Source organism: Vombatus ursinus, unplaced genomic scaffold (assembly GCF_900497805.2).
Source record: "Vombatus ursinus unplaced genomic scaffold, bare-nosed wombat genome assembly UNPS02014820.1, whole genome shotgun sequence".
Taxonomy (NCBI): domain Eukaryota; kingdom Metazoa; phylum Chordata; class Mammalia; order Diprotodontia; family Vombatidae; genus Vombatus; species Vombatus ursinus.
In genome coordinates, this window is record NW_020954598.1 from 17,144,744 (window position 1) to 17,163,944 (window position 19,201).

Genomic DNA, 19,201 nt, shown 5'->3' on the forward strand with positions numbered 1-19,201 from the left:
CTATCAATATTTGCCATATTAGAAATGAAAACATCTTAGTATTATTGTAAAAATAGTCATGACCTTTCGGACTACCTGGAAACATATCAGGGACTCCTATGTATCCTCAGACCATATTTTGATTACCAGTGGCAGAGATGAAGGGATAGATAGAGAAGGCAAATTAAATGTTCGATCAGGTATTCCCTGGAGTAACTCAGGTGTTTCCTAGGAGTGCCCACAAGGTGTTGAATCTCCTCTAGTATCTCTTGCAGAATTTTCATAAAATAAATACTTTCCTTATCTTGACCTTGCTCCATCCCTTTTGTACCAGTTGTGGTCTCCATCACCCCTTGCATAAATCCTATCTTGAACCTTTGTTGGTTGTTAACATCACCAAATGGGGTAATCTCATGTATTTGATTTATATCAGCCTGACCTGGAAACTCAGGAAGTTCAAGCAGGCTTACAAAAACCAGGTAGACATTTGGCACTTCATGGGAATCTCACTTTCTGTTATTCCTTCTGATTTCATTCTTCCCTGATTGATTTTACCTTCATACAATTTTATCACATATTGGTATGGTACATATCCTTTTTCATAATTTCCCTGTTGCCTTCAAGTTTGCATTCTTGAATTCCCCTCCTCCACCCCCCAAATCATTCTAAGATCATTTCTCTCTTCATTCTCAATCATAGCAACCTGGTCACTAGGAAGATCTTTCTTTCCCCTCCTTTTCTCCTAAAATAGGGTCAGCAGAAGTGTCAGAAATATCTTTAAATCCAAATGAATATAATAGAGCCTCTACCACCAACAAACTGGAGAGTTGTAATCAAAAAGACTGATCTTGAGAACTCACAAAATATGAATACTATTCATGCAAAAATCTAGGCCTTCCACTGTACTTATCCTAAAAACACAACTCCAAAGCAGGCTAAGCATACCCTTTGGTAGAAGAAAATTTTTTATGAGTATTGCCAGAATTTTAGATGCAATAAGTGGTAGGATTCAGCTATGGTCCTCTGACCTCTTTCTGGCTATAACTTGGGACCAGGGTTGCCATAAGCCTATTTGCCAGTACTTATATATAGACTCTCTGACCTCCATAACTCTTGACTCCACTTAACTTTCTAGATCCTTCATATTTTCCAGATGCTCCCTAACTTAGATAACCTCCTTGGGCTTAGATCCTGACAGGCCTGAATCTGTTCGACTTAACTTGTTCATTCTATTACTCACAGTTCTGCTCTGAAAACCTCTGACCTTTAATGAATGCCATACCTCTACAAAGATGCATATATCAAATTCACAGAAATAAACTGTCATCACTTTCTACTTTAATAGATTTCTGTAACTTTGGGATAGAGCACTGATTTCTGGTCTTAAAACAATTTCCTTAATCTAAAACTGTCTGTTGAGAAAGATTAGGAACTCTAGACAAACAAGATGTCTGATAACATAAACTTCCTAAATGCTGTGTGTTTGTTTTTCTCCAAAACAAAACAAAGTAACATATTGTTCAACTCATAGGAACTTAAAATCATACATGAAAAAGATGAGAAATGAGATTTGTCTCCTTATTTACTTTGAACGGTAACAGTGGACATTTAAAAAATGAGTTTGGAGGGTTTTACAAGAAGCAAAAAAGTCATCAAAGTAAAAGAAAAATCATTGGCAAGGCATACAAGTTCTACTACTGACATTTATAGAAGGTGATGAATTGGTATGAAGCCCCTCAATCTCTAATCCTTAGCAAAGAGCTTCCTTTGGAAGAAATCCAATAGCTACAAACATTCATGCAGAAGGAAAAGGGGTTCCTAAATATTATTGGCCTATTGATGCACCTGAAGCATGGAACCTCTGATTTGATCTGCACCCTGTGATTGATCATGGGACAACATCTGGGCAAAGATGCTTAGAGATGGTTCAAGTATTTGTCAGTGTTCCATCAAGGTCCTGAGTCCAGACTTTTTTTTAAACGTAATTTTGAATTATTGTACTAAATGTGATGCTGATTGGACATTTTCCAGGGGTGGAAGAGGCAAGTTAGAGTGAGCAGATGCAGCTGTTTTAGAATTGGCTTAGTTCAATCTTGGATAAAACTGCTGACTTTTTTAGGCTTGTTTATTAATTCAAACTCTGAGCAAAACTTTCATTGTTCTTGCTATAACTCCAGAATATGTTTCTAAGATCCTGTATTGTATCCCTCATCAAAATTTTAGATCCAACTCAGTCCGAACAAAAATGAATATGAAGATGTGACACAGCTCCCATATGCCATTGCAAATAAGATTTAAATAAATACATGTATCTATATAAATTTTTATGCCTATATATAGGAGAGTGAGTGTATATGTGTTTACATAGAGTTAGGATATATACACACATACATTATCATTTACACACATCTCTTAAGTATATCATTTACCTTTTTAAAATTCCAAAAAAATTTCCTTATTTTCAGAAAATCTGCATTATTCTTGTCCTAACACAATTGTTAGCCCTTATCGCTTCCATTCCAAGTTTTCTTCTATGGAGCTTCCCGGCTTTCTTTGGTTGTGTTAGATTGGATCCGTGGCTGATGCCACAACCTATGACCTTAAACCCCATTGGCAAGTATTCATGCTTTCTGAATTCACTTGCAAATGGCACTCATCTAGGCTTCTTTCACAGCTGGCACAGAAGGAAGGTAATGGAGCGTTGGATTGGTATGGGTGCCTGCTGTCTGCAGGGCTCCAATCCCAGCTTTGACTGTAAAGCTAGCCACAGATGAGACAGAAGGGCAGCTAGTACCCAGTTTTGTCTGAATGTTTGATTTCCCATATGGATACATTTTCCGTTCTAAGTTTAAGGACTTGGTTTGGGAATTACTTCCATTTGCTTTTCCTTCCAGAAAATAGGTCAACATTTCACCTTTTCCCTTGACACTGACTTTCCCTCGACATGTAAATTCATAGCTACACCGCTTTAATAACCGGTGGACTTCCTCCGTGACCTGTTGGCAAAAAGAATTAAGTGTTATTCAACAAGCATTTACTTACTATATATTATGAACTATGCTAGGCCCAGGGGAAGAAAAAATTGTTGGCACTTACAAAGCTTGGATTCTACTTGGGGGAGTGGACAGCATCTTCACAGGTAAGTGAATGCATAATACATACAAAATGAAACAATTTGGGAAGGTGGTTTCTTTGGTTATCAGTGATAAGATATCCACTTTATCTTATTCATCTTCACATTTTATTAGCTTTTGTTTTTATATTACCTTCATTTCCAAATATACATTGCTTTCCCCTCCCCTCCCCAGAGAGCCTTGTGTTGTAAACAAAGTAAAAAGGAGAAAGAGAGAGAGAGAGGGAGGGAGGGGGTGAGGAGAGAGAGAGAGAGATTAAGATTTCGGCAAGACTAACCAAAACATTAACCAAAGAATATGACAATATATGCACCCATAGCTACCCATCTCCACAAAGAATGGAAGAAGGCATATTTTCTTATCTCTTCTTTGGAGCCAAGCTTGGTCATTATACTATCTCCACTTTCAGTTTCTTGTTCTTGGTGTTCTTTCCATTTCTATTATTGTAGTAATTATGTATTACATCCCTGACTCTGTTTACTATACTTATATCAGTCTTGCCACAGTTCTATGAATTCTTCATATTCATTATTTCTTAAGGTGCAGTTATACTCCATTACATTCATATACCAACTTTCATTTAGCCATTCCTTAATTGACGGGTATCTGCTTTACTTCCAGTTCTTTGTTACTAAAAAAAAATACAAATACAAAAGGTTGGGTAGGGATATTTTGGTGTGTATAAGATCCTCCTTTTTGTCTTTGACCTGCATGGGGTATATGCCTAGAAGTGGGATCTCTGGGTCAAAGGGCATAGACATTTTAGTCATTTTCTCAGGATAATTCCAAATTGCTTTCCAAAATGATTGGATCAATTGACGGCTCCAACAATAGTATATTAATATGCCTTCAAGGCTCCAACAATAGTATATTAATATGCCTTCAAGGGGACAGTTTTTACCAGTTTTTGTAGCTGCTTGTTCTTTGAGTTAAAATTACTCAAACTATTTAGTTTAATTCAATTTGACTGACATTTGTGGAAGGTTCTGCAATCACTTGGCTTTGGGGACACAATGATGAAAAATAAAAAATGCCTGAAGGCATTCACAATCTAATGGGGGATATATGTATACAAACAAATATGAAACAAGGCACAATACGATAAGGGAAAAAGAGAGAGTCAGACAAAATCATATAAGAAAATTCAAGTAATAAAAGTAATAAAAGAACATGTTCATCTGGGACAGGGATTCTAGTTCATCATCTTATTTTACAGATGAAAAAACTGCATAGTAAGTAGGGAGGCAAAGTCACATCTCATTATTATTCAGGAATACTTATTGGTCTCTAACTAAGGCTAATTCTATGAATAACTAATGTTCTGAGAATACTTGTTTTAGAAAACAAACAACAATGAATGTTTCTTCTGACTTGGTCAGTGTCCAGTTGAATGGCCTGTCTTCAAAAACGTGACTGAGAATGTTGGGAAGATACTTCTAGCTGTGAAAGGCTAGAATCAGGATTATACCTGGCAAGCTGGATAAGGCCCAGGATGATCTCTAGGTTTTTGTTTTTGTTTTTGTTTTTTTGTTTTTTTGTTTTTTGTTTCATTGTTTACCAACTCTCTCTACCAAAACTTTTATACAAATAAAATTAGGACAATATGAACATTAAGCTCAACATTGAATGTAGAAATTCTTAACTTTTTTTTTTTGGTTTCATGGACCACTGTGGCAGTCTGGTGAAGTCTATGGACCCCTTCATAGAATAACATTTTAAAAGAAAAAAAATGCATAGTTTCAAGGGAAACCAATTATATTGAGATACATTTATCAGAATATGTATTTTTAAAAGTATATGTACCACAGGTTAAGATTTCCTGTTTAAAAGGGTTGAGAAATCACTCAAGGTTACCATAGAGAAGGTGGTGGTACAGAGTATTTAACTGGAGGAAGGATTAGTCTTTTGCTTAAGTGATGAATTTGAAGAGGTTTTATTTTCATGAGATCCTGACTTTTTTTTAAAAGACCAATTGAATGAGTTTCCTCTTTCTTCTCTACCAAATGCGTCTCTAAGTCACTGTCTTACTAACTAATGGTAGCAAAGCACCCTCCATCAAAGTACAGAGATCAGAGCAACTGCTCCAATTTACTACATGCCCGAGGGATAAATCTGTCTCAAGTGATGTTTGCTGAAAGGGAAACATAGGATTTTAAGTGTTTTAATAGAATGGTAGGAATCAAGCGAGGGCCTAGCTAAGTTTGGAGACACCAATCATCACTAGGATGGTTGCAACGTGATGACATTTTTTAGTCAGAGTCACTCTCTGAGATCACCATGCAAGTTGTAGAGGGACTGCCATCTGCTGGTTGAGGGAATACCAGCACTTATAAACATCACAAGTTCTTGAACTATGGAAGGATCATGTTTCAGCTGCCTTTACAATGCAAAGATGTTTTGAGAAGTCATGAATGTGCTGTTCCATGGGGAAAACAAGAACATCAAGGCTAAGGCTATCTCATTTTCATATCAATTATTATTGGGAGGAGTAAAGAATCATTTTAGTAGGGCCAGATATAGCATGTGATACTTAGGAATGGAGTTTTGTGAAGCACCAAGGTGGGGGGGACGGGACTCCAAAATATTACTATTTAGTCAAAAGTTGTACTTCTCTTATCATGGCCATATGTGTGTTGCTTAGAAGAAATCACTGTATATAGATAATTAAGCCTGTGAGGTCAAGGCATAGCTGAGGTTAATGAGCAACTCATTCCACCATATTTAAATTAAAACTAGTAGGCAGCAACTGAGGCTTGTCAGAAATGCATTCCAAATAATTCCAGTCAAGCCTTAAATAGAAGAATATCATCAGAACAGAAGCAAATCTGGGTCCTATTGAAGATCACTGATTGAACTAAACAAGTTATATTGGGCGGAGAAAGCAGTAAATTAACCATGTTTTTGTCAGCTTAAATTTAGAAGGCAAGCTGAAGGAATGATGACTCAAATACTTTCCCCAAATGAGGAAGAACATTTCAAATAGAAATAAATCATCAGCAAGGACCTTTGTGATATGATGATTTTAAGAACGAGTTGGGCCTCTCATTAGGTTCAAGGGAGATCAGCAAGGTAGATCTGCTCTATAGAAGTTGTCTCAGTAAACAGCTGTTTTATTCTGAAGGAGCATCAGAAAAAGAAAACTTATAAAGGACACTATAATACTTCAAAGGATCTGTGATTTCAATACAAAACTCTCTTTATCAAGACAAATCTCAGTCTTTCTATGTCTTACTAGAAGGTCTTTGTGGAAAAAAAATGTTACCCCATGACCAGCCTTCTGGTGATGAGCTTTTCTTACATTCAGTGATTCTGGTCCTGAAATAACAGGCGTCATATGTCACATATCAGAGTCTGAAATCTTTTGATCATAGTCTTTGAAAAATCAGAAAACCTCCATGGCATGATGAGAAAGCAGAAGATGGAGACTAGAAATTACATCAACTAGATAGCAGTGGTATAATAGAAGCCAGAGGCAGTGACCATAGTGATAGTGGTGTGGAAGAAGATGTCTCACAGCACATCTTCTCCAAAGAACTTGAAAGAACAGTGACTTTTCTAAATTCAGAAGTCCACATGCTTCTCGTCCAGCTAAGTGAAAATGAAGGGCAGGAAGTCTCAGAGTTCTTCATAAAAATACTTTAAGTTTCATTGTAAGTTTCAATTGTTTGAAAAAACAAGGAAACCATGGGCATGTTATGAGTTTCTTACTCCAGGAAAAGCTCCATAAAAGTGAGCTGGCCTGTTTGGTGAATCTTTATCCTAAGGCAGGAGAAAAGTCTATGCTCTGATCCTAGGACTGGTGGGTCATTTTGAAGCTGAGGAACTACAATATATTTGTGATGATATCCAGACTAATAGAAGCTTCCAGTGTTAGTATCCTGGAGCTAACTCTTCAAAGAAAAGGAAAAAGAAAGTTCCCCCAAACTACTCTGTAGCTCAGAAAAACTCAGCCCCACTCAGAGAAAGAATAGGAGAAAGAAAACTGAATCATGGCAGTCAGTCTAGCCACCTATGGATAAGGCATTCTCTACTGGTCTTAGACCAACAAGTAATTCAAATGTATAATGGTTAGAATTCTGATTCCGGAAATATTTGAACTGTAGCAAAGGTTAACAATGCCATTGAATCTTGAATAGGTTTTGGGGTGACTTCTTTCAATGAAGGTTTTCCAAGGTGATGAATGGACCAGCAACTAGATACTTGCATAATCCTCCCTATGCCATGTCTTAGAGTGAAATGATTAAGGAGGAAAGGATGAGGTGGGGCAAATAAGTAAGTAAATAATAAGACATGGTAATAACTACCTCATATCACTATATTTGGCACTGTTCATATTTCTTCATAGTTCTGTTTTGAATTTCAGACTATTGTGAAATATTTTGAAGCCAGATAAGAACATGTAAAAATAGCATGAATAAAAAGAAAGTTGAGTTTTATCTGAATAACAGGAGGAAAATAAAAGTGCATTAGAAAAACCTCTTAACTGTGCAAATATCTATTAAGTTTAAATAATGTCTTGTTTTTATTTCAGCAGAGTATTCTTTCATAACTCATTTATGCATCGCATTGCTTGTTCTTAAAGAATGATCACTTAAGAAGATGTGAGAAAGTCTGCATTTCTTCAAAATTTTGCTGAAGAAACCAAAGGGTTGTACTGCTTAGCTAAAATTTACTATGGAGCGCCATCTAACAGTGAACCAAGGTAACTGCAGCTTTATAGTTATTCAACCACATTGCACCCTTGCATATAATTGTGTCTCTTTGACCACAAGTCATCCATGATGATGACTTCAAAGTGATAGCCAATGGGTTATACTTGAAAAAAAATGAGGGAGACAAGAAGAAAGGAAACTAGAGGGTGGGGTGGGGAAGGCATGCAGAAGGAACATGAGAATGGCTCATAACAGTGAGTTGACATTTGATTTAGAGGACCTGGGTCTGAATCCCAGCTCTCTGATTCACTACATGTGTGACTTTAGAGCAACTCATTTGACTTTTCTGGGCTTTAGTCTATACAGTGAGCATTGAACTAGATGATAGCAAAGGTCCCTTATAGCTCAGAAGTCTGATTCTAGAAGTAAAGATGGAGTAAATATGACATGCAGGATCAGGAAATAGTTTACTAGAATAGTCTAAGAAAAAAAAAGAGAGAATGGCATATTCAAGTGGCTTTAATGGAGATAGCAAGGTAGGGTTCACAAGCTGGAAAAAGGAGTTGGGAAGAAGGATCTCCAAAAGGTAAAGGAAGGAAAACCAGATGGATTGATAGAGGGGGGGATAAGTGGCATCAATTTCACCTAGAAGTCAATACAGACAGACTTCAGATGCCAAACGGGAGGTAACTTTACACAGAAAACAGAAAAGGGAAGAGAGAAGAGAGGAAAATAGTAACTTGACTGGAAGGTGAAAGAAAGGTTGATCAATTAGAAGAACCATAACTAACAAAGTAAGCTGGGGGGGGTGGTCTAGGACTCATGGACTAAGGTAGAAATAGAGAGAGCTCTGCTTGTGATTAGAAGGAACTGTTTGGCATTCTGAAATACCTCCCAATCTGTGCTGCACTCTTGAGATCTCATAGTTTAAATCTGGGATAAAGAGAGAGATATATATGAATTTGTGAGAAAGCTCCTTATCTATATATTGTTTGTGTTATATACAACATTCCCCCACCCCCACACACAATATCCTCACATTATACACCCCCACACCATTTCTTCACATTATACTACATCCTCCTCCTACCCCCACACACCATTTCCTCACAGTCATGTTTAGCTTTTGAACTAGGATCATAAGAAGGGGATAAAGAGAGAATTGTAATGTTTAGCAGTCACTGATCAGGGAACATGAAAGTATAACTATTTGTTTATTGCAAGTAGGGAAAAGTTTTTCAAAGTTCCACATATTTTCCATTGAGAACAAATAGTAGCATTTATCCTAAGACCTAAGGGCCAATGGGGTAAAAGTTATGTATCAGTTACTCCCAAAAGCAAGATCTGAGTCACTGTTATCTGCTGGCTGATCTCAGAATGAGAAACCATGAAGTCAACTGGAAGTGGGAGGAGGCCCAGTCACAATCATTCCTTTTCCTGTGCCAAAGTGATTTGCCCATCAAAATGAATCACTCAGACAAGGGAATCCTACTAAAATGCTGACTAGTGGATATGCCAGTATCCAAGAGGCCAAACATTCGGTCATGACCTAAAGGAAAAAGAAAACCAACCTATTTTATAGTTGAAGAAACTGAGGCAAAGGTTAAGTGACTTGCCCAGGGTCAGCTAGCTAGTGTCTGAGGCTGGATTTGAACTCAGGTCTTCTTGACTCCAAGCCCAGACTCCAGGGCTCTATTAACTATGTCATTTACTTGCCTCAACTATGCCCCTACTTCAAGTGGGAACCACTTTAGCATGTCATAATAAAATCTATTTCAATATTTCAAGGATAAGTGATGTCATGAGTAGGAGAATACTCCCTCGACCAATGCAAATTGCAATACAATATTGCTTTTGGGGGTTCCTGGGGCAAGAAATGCAATACTGCCAACCAGTTGAGGAATCTCTTAACACTTTCTCAGGTTGGTCTTCAGATGACATTCCATTTCTGGTCCAACACTTGAAGTTTTTCTACTCTGGCAAGATTTGTCAGAACTTGTGCTTTGTCAAAACAACCATCAGAATCAACTATGAAAGGCTTAGTAACTCTAATCAACACAATGATCCACTACAATTCCAAAGGGCTCATGATGTAAAATGTTATCCACCTCCAGAGAGAAAACTGATGGACTCAGAGTACAGATTGAAGCATATTTTTTCTTTTAAAGTTTTCTTCTTGCTTTTAATTTTTCAAAACATGACTAATGTAGAAATGTTTTGCATGACTTCATATGTATAATGGGTATCACATTTCTTGCCTTCCCAATAGGTGGGGGAAGGGCTGGAGGAAGAGAGAGAATTTGGAACTAAAAAATCAAAATTAAATTAAAAACTCAAAATAAAAAAAAACCAACCATCAAGAGTATGAGGTCATTTCAACAACATCGAAAGTAGGCATTGGGGTAGGAATTTACTATGCTTATTTATTGGTTTATTAAGAATCATAATAATAATAGTGGCTACATGGCAGAAAAGAAGAAGGAGAAAGAGAATGAGGAAGAGGAGGAGGAGAAAAGGAGAAAGGAGAAAAGAAGAAGAAATCACTGTTAACATTTACATAGCATCTATTATATGCCAAGCACTTTACATATATTTCTCATGTGATCCTCCCAACAATCATGGGAGATGTATGCTTTTATCCCCATTTTACATTTGAGGAAACTGAGGCAGAGAGAGGTTAAGTGAATTGCTTGCGGTCACACAGCTAAAAAGTATCTGAGGCCATGTTTGAACTCAGGTCTTCCTGACTGTAGGCCTCGTGCTCTAGCCACTGTGCCACCCAGATGTCATGATAACTCACTTAAACTTCATAGGCATTAGGCAACTCTAGGATTCATATTCTAAGTCACACACACACTTATGATTGGCATTATCAGAGGAATTTCCCATATTGAGAGTTCTCCCATGTTGATAAAATTACAGACCCTTCATGTATTCCCTCATTCATAACTACTCACAATTATTTAGTGCATAGATATACAAACTAGCTCATTGAAGAAGACATCCAGAATTAAGTTAAACAATATAGCCATTTTCTTAAAGAAGGGAAAAGCTTTCGCTTTGAAATGGAGCAAAAGGTTAGTACCCAGTCTCTTCCATCATAGGCAAGCTATGGGTCTGCCTCATTATGGAGAAAACTCTACCCTGATCCTTTAAAGAACAATTTGAAAATCAAGGCAAAGAATGAAGGCAAAACTTTCTTTCTTCTATGGATGGCAATAAATTGGGTTTAGGGTAAAGAAGGGAGGTGCAGAGGACAGGGGAGGTGAGAAAAAGCCAGAAGTATTTATACCCAGGCAAGCCTGGAATGGGAAAACCAGGTTGAATGATTTTATTTGTTTCTTCAGGGTTCTTGTTGAATCAGGAGTGTGCATACACACTAACAAGGCAAGCTTATGGTGTAATGACCTCATTTTTGGCTACATGAACTACATAAATGTAAATAATACCAACTGCTATAGAGAAGTTGACAAAAATTCATGGGGAAAGTTTTCTAACAATATCATACAGATATTGAATGCAGTTTAAAAAGTCAACAGAAATTCTAAAAAAAGTTCAGGAATATTCCATAGGACACTTTGTGACCTATAACAGGTCACTCCACCTTTTATTTCTTTTACTTTTATTTCTTTTATTTTTAATTTATGAAATAAAACAAGAATTTCCATAACATAGTAGAATAAAAAAAAGATGATTGCACATGAAATGGCCAGTCTATTATGTATAATTTGCTATACCTTTTAAATATAAATAAAGTTATCATGTAACTTTCTTTTTTTTTCCTTTTTTTCATGTCTCTCCACACCCAACCCAGTCCATCTTTTAATGGCTACTTAAAGGACATAGGGCTTGGAAAGACTTTATTCCATTACTCAATGTAAGGTGAAGGATTTGGGTACAGAGATATGGGGTGTGTGTGTGTGTGTGTGAGAGAGAGAGAGAGACAGAGACAGAGAGAGAGACAGAGAAAGACAGACAAAGAGACGTATCAAAAAAGCAAGGTTAAGTAATGACTGGCAGTATGTTGAAGATTTACAAAGAAAAGAAGACAAAAAAGAAAGAAATTTCTAGAAAGAAAGTATTCATATCTTTCCATTATAAAAGCGTATGACAGATGAACAAACTGTAATATGCTCTTTTCCAATGACAATTTCCCTATATTTGTAGGAAATTTAAAACATAACACTAATGATTGAAAATTCAAAATAAATGCCTTAAACTCAACAATACCATAGAATTTATTTCAAACTCTTTAGAATAAACAAACCTGAATTTTCCCCTGCACTCCAGTACTATCCATTCGGCTGGCAACATTTACAGTGTTTCCCCAGATATCATATTGAGGTCTTCTCGCACCAATAACACCTGCCACTACTGGACCTACATTAATGCCTGGAAAAAAAAAAATTATTTTGATAACATTTCACGTAAATGTAGAACAAAATCGATCTTGTTCTAAATTATTTATTAATTTAAAATACTGTTAATGTTATTCTTGTTATGTTAACAAGCATTTGTTGGCTTATTACATTTATTCAACCTACTTCCTATAGTGAGAATTTTCATGATGTAACAAAAAGGGCCCTGAATTTGGAGTAGGAGTATATGAGTAGTAATCCTGGCTGTGCTGCTAATCACTACCTCTCTGACTTTGAACAAATCTCCTCGGTTTAAGTGAGATTGAACCAGGTTGGAGAGTTGGAGTTTTGATCTCTAAGATCCCTGAGATTACCGAATTCTATTAAATTAAGAACAATTAGACGTGTCCAAAAAGGGAAATGGGATGATAGGTAATTCCTTGTTACTGCAGGTATTTGAAATATTTGTCAGGAATTTTGTCGGGGAGGATATTGCACTATGCAGGGATTTGTACTAGATTACCGCTGAGGTATTTTTCAATTCAGGATTCCATTTCTTGTAGTCTCTCTCCACTATTTCAAAAGGCCAAAAACGGTTTTATGACTATAGTATGAATTAAGAATTACATGGTACTCTCACTTCTTTGGCTGCTACCATGTTTAGGAAAAAGAGACATGGCTAAACATACTTTATTTACTTTGGGATCATAGCTTACCAACACGGAGGACAAAGTCGTTGTAAGATTGGTAGTTGATTTCATCAAGGACATCGAACATCTCTATTGCAAAATCGGCTAGTGTGCTCAGATGTGAATAAATTGACTTCTTGGCCTAAGCACAAAACAATCATATTCTTACAATGGATCTTGATATGAGAAAAGTTAATTAGTCAACCATGTAGATATTTTGCTGGTCAGTTAGCAACTTATCTATGAATTACCAATGGGGTTCAGGATTTGTACCCTACAAAGATCTCGCGACAAATAAATGGTTAAGCATAGGGTACTCTGGATCATTGGGCAGCTCACGTGGTTCTCTGGACTAAATTAGATGCTCTCTGGACTTATTCACATCTACAGCTTACAATGGGATTTTATTTCATTTGTGTAGGTAAGGATTCGAAAAGAATCCTTTGTTATACTACATTTTTCACATTTGTTGTGAAGAAAACTCTTTATAAGCCTAAAAGTGCTATGTAAACGTTAATTGTTGTTGCTATTAGAGTAGTAGTATGATATATTGGAAAAAACACTGGATTTGGAGTCAGGAAAACTATGAGTCTTCATTCTTCCTTTGGACCATAGGTAAGTTACTTAACTACCCTGAAACTTAGTTTACTCATCGATAAAATGAGAATAATAATACCTCTTAGTTCTTGCCTTGCCTTACTGTTATGAGGATCAAATGAGATAGTAATACATACGAAATGTTTTGTAAATCTCAAGGCACAATATAAGTATCAGTTGTTATTATTCTTTTACTGGCTCTTTACGTATATATATATATTTTTTTCTTTTTTTCTTTTTTTTCCTCCAGTTTGGACTCATAGTGACAGTTAAAATAAATGTAGGAATGAGTTGAGTCTGTGGGATTCCAAATTGTCACAGAGATACAAACCCATAGTAGCTCTTCTAATTCCTTTGTAGATAGTAAAAACAAACAAAAACCCTATTGCCCCTTCCCAGTGAATGAGACTGAATTTTAGAAAACGTCACCTACCATCATGGAATGACCTTTACTGTTCTTTAGCTGATGACCTGAATCTATGATCTTGGCTTACAAAATAGATTTATTTTTGTTGTTCATTTAATCAAGTCAGCAAGGTAAGTTGTTTGAGTTTGGTGCTTGTGTGTTTGTGTGTGTGTGTGTGTGTGTGCGTATGCGTGCGTGCGAGTGCGTGCTTCAGTGTTAAGTGTTTATGTTCTTTCATAGGGCTAAATGCTTAAGTGTTTTTTGAAGTGGAAATTTAGAGTTGCAATAATATCATTTTTAAAAAATGTAACCTTATTTCAATTAAAATAAGAAACATTGTTATCCAGGATAGCCAAATCCTTAAAATGAAATTATTCTTTTACTGCAAATATTTCTTTTCTTTATTTCTATTAATACTTCGATCTAATCCTCTATGTTCTTTGAGTTTGGCTACAATCTGTGGGACTGTTAGGGGTGAGGCTATGTTGTCCTAGAGAAATATATTTTCTTTGTTGTGTCCCAATAATCTAGAGAATTCCATACATTCTCCTTTTGTTCCACTCATTTTATTTGACCGTCTCTCTATACCCACAGTCAACCCTCCCTGAGGAAATAATGTGGCATAATGAAAATGCGAATATGTTTGTCTACTAAGATGACCTGAATCCAAATGAATGTTTTGGGTTTGAACTTCAGATCTCCTTGAATCACCCCAGCTCTGCCACTTTGTACCTGTGTGAACTTGTATAAGTCATCACCATCATGATGCTTCAGGCACGGCTGGTCTTTGACCTGAACTATTGTTGTGATTGACACCACCTCTATGCACCTTTGTCTCTTTATATTTAAAATAAGAGGATGGACTTGATCTCTAAGGCCCCTTCCATTTCTAAATCCTATGATCTCTTCAGCTTTGCCATTGTAAGGTAAAGGCAGCAGTACAGATTTGTGATTGAGTGCTTTGGAGGGCCACCAACATATTCAGGAGACTTTGTAGGCAGAAAAACGGGCACCAGAATTACCCCTTGAGCCCACGTTTCACTAGGGAACATTCCAGTACTGTAGTCTCAACCTTATCCCTGAGAGCAGATATTCTCGTCTCTTCAAATTTTCTTCTGTCTGTTGCATGTATGTGTTGAGAGCTGGAATGTATGTTGTGTATAAGCTATAGCTTTAGGCAGGGAGTCAGGGATAAAAGTAAATAACACAAAACTTTTTTTGATCTCAGTCACAACAATAGTTCAGGTCAAAGACTGGCCATGCCTGAAGCATCATGATCACAATTTAATTCTGTCTTTCTTAAACCGAGGGAATTAAAAACCCAGCCAATCAGCTAAAGAAATCCAACCTCCAACTTACTATACGCCTGTATTGGTTTTCTGATTTTTGGAAGATATTTTGTATATTTTAAACTTGAAATTATTCAGACTCACTTTCATTCTTCATTTATATGAATGGATATTGCATACATCTATATAGGGTTTGAATCAGTGGTGTGAAAAATTTAGCAGTAGAAGAGAGCTGGACTGGCATTAGACAGGACCTGGGTTTCAATCCTCTTCCTCCCTCCTTCCCATGGGATGTTGGTCAGGTCATTTTATTTCTTTGAGCTTGAGTTTCATCATCAGCAAAATGGAGAAAACAATATCTTTAGTATGACCCTCACAGGCTTGTTTTTTATTTTCTTGGTTTTTTTTTTGTTTGTTTTTATTGGTGAGGCAATTGGGGTTAAGCAACTTGCCCGGGGTCACACAGCTAGTGAGTATCATGTGTCTGAGGCCAGATTTGAACTCAGGTCCTCCTGATTCCAGGGCCAGTGCTCTGTTCACTGTGCTATCTAGCTGCCCCTCCTCACAGGCTTGTTTTAAGGATCAAATGAAATAATATATGTAAAGTACTTTACAAACTGCAGGGTTCTATATAAATGCCAGTTTGAATTTATATAGATATGATTTGCATATGCATATGATTTGCAGAGCTTCTACCTTTTGGCTTGTAATGATTTTGTCAAAGTTTTGATACTTGTACTTTACTCTGTATCAAAACAATTCTTGGGAAATGTCTGCTGGTAAAGTATATTTTTTCCTTTCCACATCCCATTCAGGCAAATGGGTGGGGGGGAACTAGAGGGTATTCTGTTTTTTACTGATTACTAACATTAGTTTTTTAACTTTGGTTGCAGTTAAAGTAGAGGAATTGAGCTAGTTGGATGAATGCTGAATATATTAAAGAAATCAGATGGGTGGCCAAAGAACAGAACTTAGACTGTTGCAATCTACTTGTATTATGTAAACATACACTGAGTCCTCAGCACATCCTGACAAAACTTTCAAACAAGTGTTTTCAATTCTGGACTAACTCACCTGCACTCACTTGCCATTGCGAAATCAAAAGCACTCAAGTCAAACACACTCTAGTAACATCACTACAGTGATCTGATATTGTCCTTTTTTCAGGGTCACAGTTCAAAGGGTAATCAGTTTATTTGCCTGAAAGGATACTGATGCAAAACTCAAGGAATTTGAGGAAACAAATAACAATTCAAGTCTATCAAAGGAAAAATAATGGTTATTATTCATACAGTACCTAGCATTTAAAAAGCGATTTAAGATTTGCAAAGCACTTTACATATATGATCTCATTTGAGCCTTACAACAACCCTGAGGGGTAGATGCTATTATTACCCCCATTTTATTTATGAAGAAACTGAGGCTGAAAGAGGCTAAGTGACTTGCCCAGGGTCACAAAGTTATAGTCTGAAGTGGAATTTGAACTCAGGTCTTCTTGAGTTCAAGTCTAAACTCTGTCCACTGTACCAACTGTCTTCTAAGCCATTGGAAGGAGGGAAGGAAGGAAGGAAGAAAGGAAGGAAAGATAACCAAAATGGAATGATTTGTGATTCATCTGTGTTTTTGTACTATTTCCCTATTATAACATAGCATAACAAAAAAAGAGGGTAGGGAGAACCTTTTATCTAAGCCATATTATCCCCAGAACCTAGTGCCGGACTCTGTACCCAGTTGGTATTTAATGTATGTTAAAATGAATTGATATAAGGAACTATTGATTAGTCTGCTACATGTGACAAGATGATCACCATTTGGGAACACAAGCATATCCAGTCAAAGATCTAGGCCTTCAGGATACCTTGTGGGATCCAAAATGAGAGACCTGCATACATTGCTTGTTAGTAACTTGCATGCTTTCTGGGGCTTACCCTGGTCCCTGTGGTCGGCACCAATCCCACTGCAGCCATATACGTACTTCCAATTGTCTTGATCTTTTCTAGGTCCTTATAAAATTCTTTGTCCATGAGCTTTGTTTAAAACATAAAACTGTTAAATATTACATAACATTTTAGAAAAGATACCACAGTTATCAGTTCTTATGTGCAACAGTATAGCAGATTAAACACTATGAAAATCAAGTTTTAGTAGAAAGGTCTATCAGTCTATGAACCTATGAAGGCTTTAGGGGGATAAAAATGGGCTTGGGAGGTGAACTCAAAAATATGAACATAATGAATATGTTTCTTCTCAAACAGCTGACAGCATCACAGAGGTCTTTCAGAGATTTAGTATTGTAGTTGATATTATGTGTTATTATTGCTGATGTTGTTAGGAGAGGAGATGGAGAAGGGAAGGGTACACGTGTCTTCTCCCCATGTTTCTATGGCTATATTTTTAAAAAGTCTGGGACTAAAAGTGTGTGGATTCACGAAAAGTAAAGGAAAAATCAGGCTATTTCCTGATTCCAGTTTTGAAAAGTATATTATGGGAAAAAAAAGAGTGTTGAATTTGAAAAGGAATCTAAAATTAGAATCTGATGGCTTCTGGGATGGGAGTGATTGGGAAGTGAATACTGATTCTTAAAATTTGACAAGGGAAAACAGTAAAGAGGTTCCACAAAAAGAAGAAAACATTAACATTTCTCTCTCCTCCCCCATCATTAAAAAAATCATATCATTATGGAAATTTCCCTGTGTGCTTCCCACTCTTTCAAAAGTGACTGTTGGGATAAAGCTAAGCAAAGTTCATAAGGTAGTCACAATTTAATTGACAACAGAGAGAGAAAACTAGTTAGGCATTAAGGGAATGGTTAGGAAAGGATCTAGGAGAAAGAAAGGCTCCTGAAATGACAGATTCAGAACTGGAAGGAACCTTACAGGTCATTTCATATAACCCTATTATTTTATAGATGAGAAAACTAAGGCCCAGTGGGATAAGATTTCCTGCTTGAAGTTATGCAATTAAATAGCATAGCTCAGTTTTGAACTCAGGTCTTCTGACTCTAAATTCAGCACTTTTTCATGGCACCACAATAAGAGAGATAGAATAACCTCAGCTCGATCAAATGCAGGTTGGTTAGTACTGCCAAAATTAAATTCATCGTAAGGAAGCACCATTTGTGATACTAAAAGTCTGAGAAAAGGCACTATCCTCACCGCTCAGAGAGTATGGTGTGGTGGAAAGGCTCAAGGGCTTATAAACTAGCTCTCCTGCTTACTATGTCTTTTACCTCAGAAAAATCACCTCCCATCTCTAAGTTCAGTTTTCTCATCTTTAAAATGAAGAATTTGGACTACATGAGCCCCTCTCTTCTGGTTCTAGTTCCTGTATCCGAATGAATTAGAAAAAACTAGACCATTTCGAAGAGGAGTGTTTCGTTCACAAAGAAAGACTTCTTTTTGAGACTAATACGCTGGCTGACTAGGTAACTACTTAACCCTGCATTTCCTCCCCATGCTTTTGAGTTTTCTTTCCAATTTCATCAATCAAAACCTGGGTATGTGGTTGGATTAAATGCAGGATTTAACATGGAGCTACACAGTCAATTGAGAAAGTGATTCAGCACATTACTACGGACATCTAGACCCCCTAACAAAACTTATTCCATGGAATCAGTAATAACTAAATAATTGAAAATGGAGACATTACCTCATCAAAATCAGCAATAATTTCATTTAAGAGGCGCAAACACTCCACTCCCATGTTATTGCCATCCAGTTCGATGTAGAAGTCATTGAAATTTGGGATGGAAGCAAACATCACGCCCACTTGTGAATAGGACTGGTAATAAAGGTCCTGTAATTTTAGAATCATGATTTGGCTTACATCACAAACAAGTGGGCATCACAATAAGCAGCTTGTTATTATTGGGGAGATGATGAGGACACAAAGGCATGGCTTCTATAAGGATGGCTGTACCATTGTGTGTGCATGTATATTATGTGTGTGTGTTTATGTATATGGCCGTGCTGTTGGATTTAGTACTAGCATGTAAAAATACACAAAGCTCCAACAATTGAAATGCGAAATCAGGACTTAATAGGCACCTTTTTGTTCCAACTTGTCAATCTAGTAGTCTCTTAAAATAATCACAGTAT

General features: G+C 36.8%; 1 protein-coding gene across 3 annotated transcripts in view; it reads right to left on the bottom strand.

Moving 5' to 3' along the window:
- Window positions 1–1,300: 1,300 nt before the first annotated feature.
- ADCY1 (adenylate cyclase 1) overlaps window positions 1,301–19,201 on the bottom strand; it is a 334,238-nt gene continuing 316,337 nt past the window's right edge. Inside the window, exons 16-20 of one of the 3 annotated variants that reach the window (XM_027837233.1) lie at window positions 18,753–18,899; window positions 17,033–17,131; window positions 12,840–12,954; window positions 12,033–12,157; window positions 1,301–2,975 (exon numbers count right to left, since the gene is read on the bottom strand). In XM_027837233.1, coding sequence (XP_027693034.1) covers window positions 2,637–2,975; window positions 12,033–12,157; window positions 12,840–12,954; window positions 17,033–17,131; window positions 18,753–18,899 — 825 coding nt within the window. In that variant the 3' untranslated portion in view covers window positions 1,301–2,636. Of the gene's footprint in view, window positions 2,976–12,032; window positions 12,158–12,839; window positions 12,955–17,032; window positions 17,151–18,752; window positions 18,900–19,201 lie in introns of those variants that run through there. The other 2 variants (XM_027837234.1, XR_003566882.1) reach the window with 2 other exon arrangements.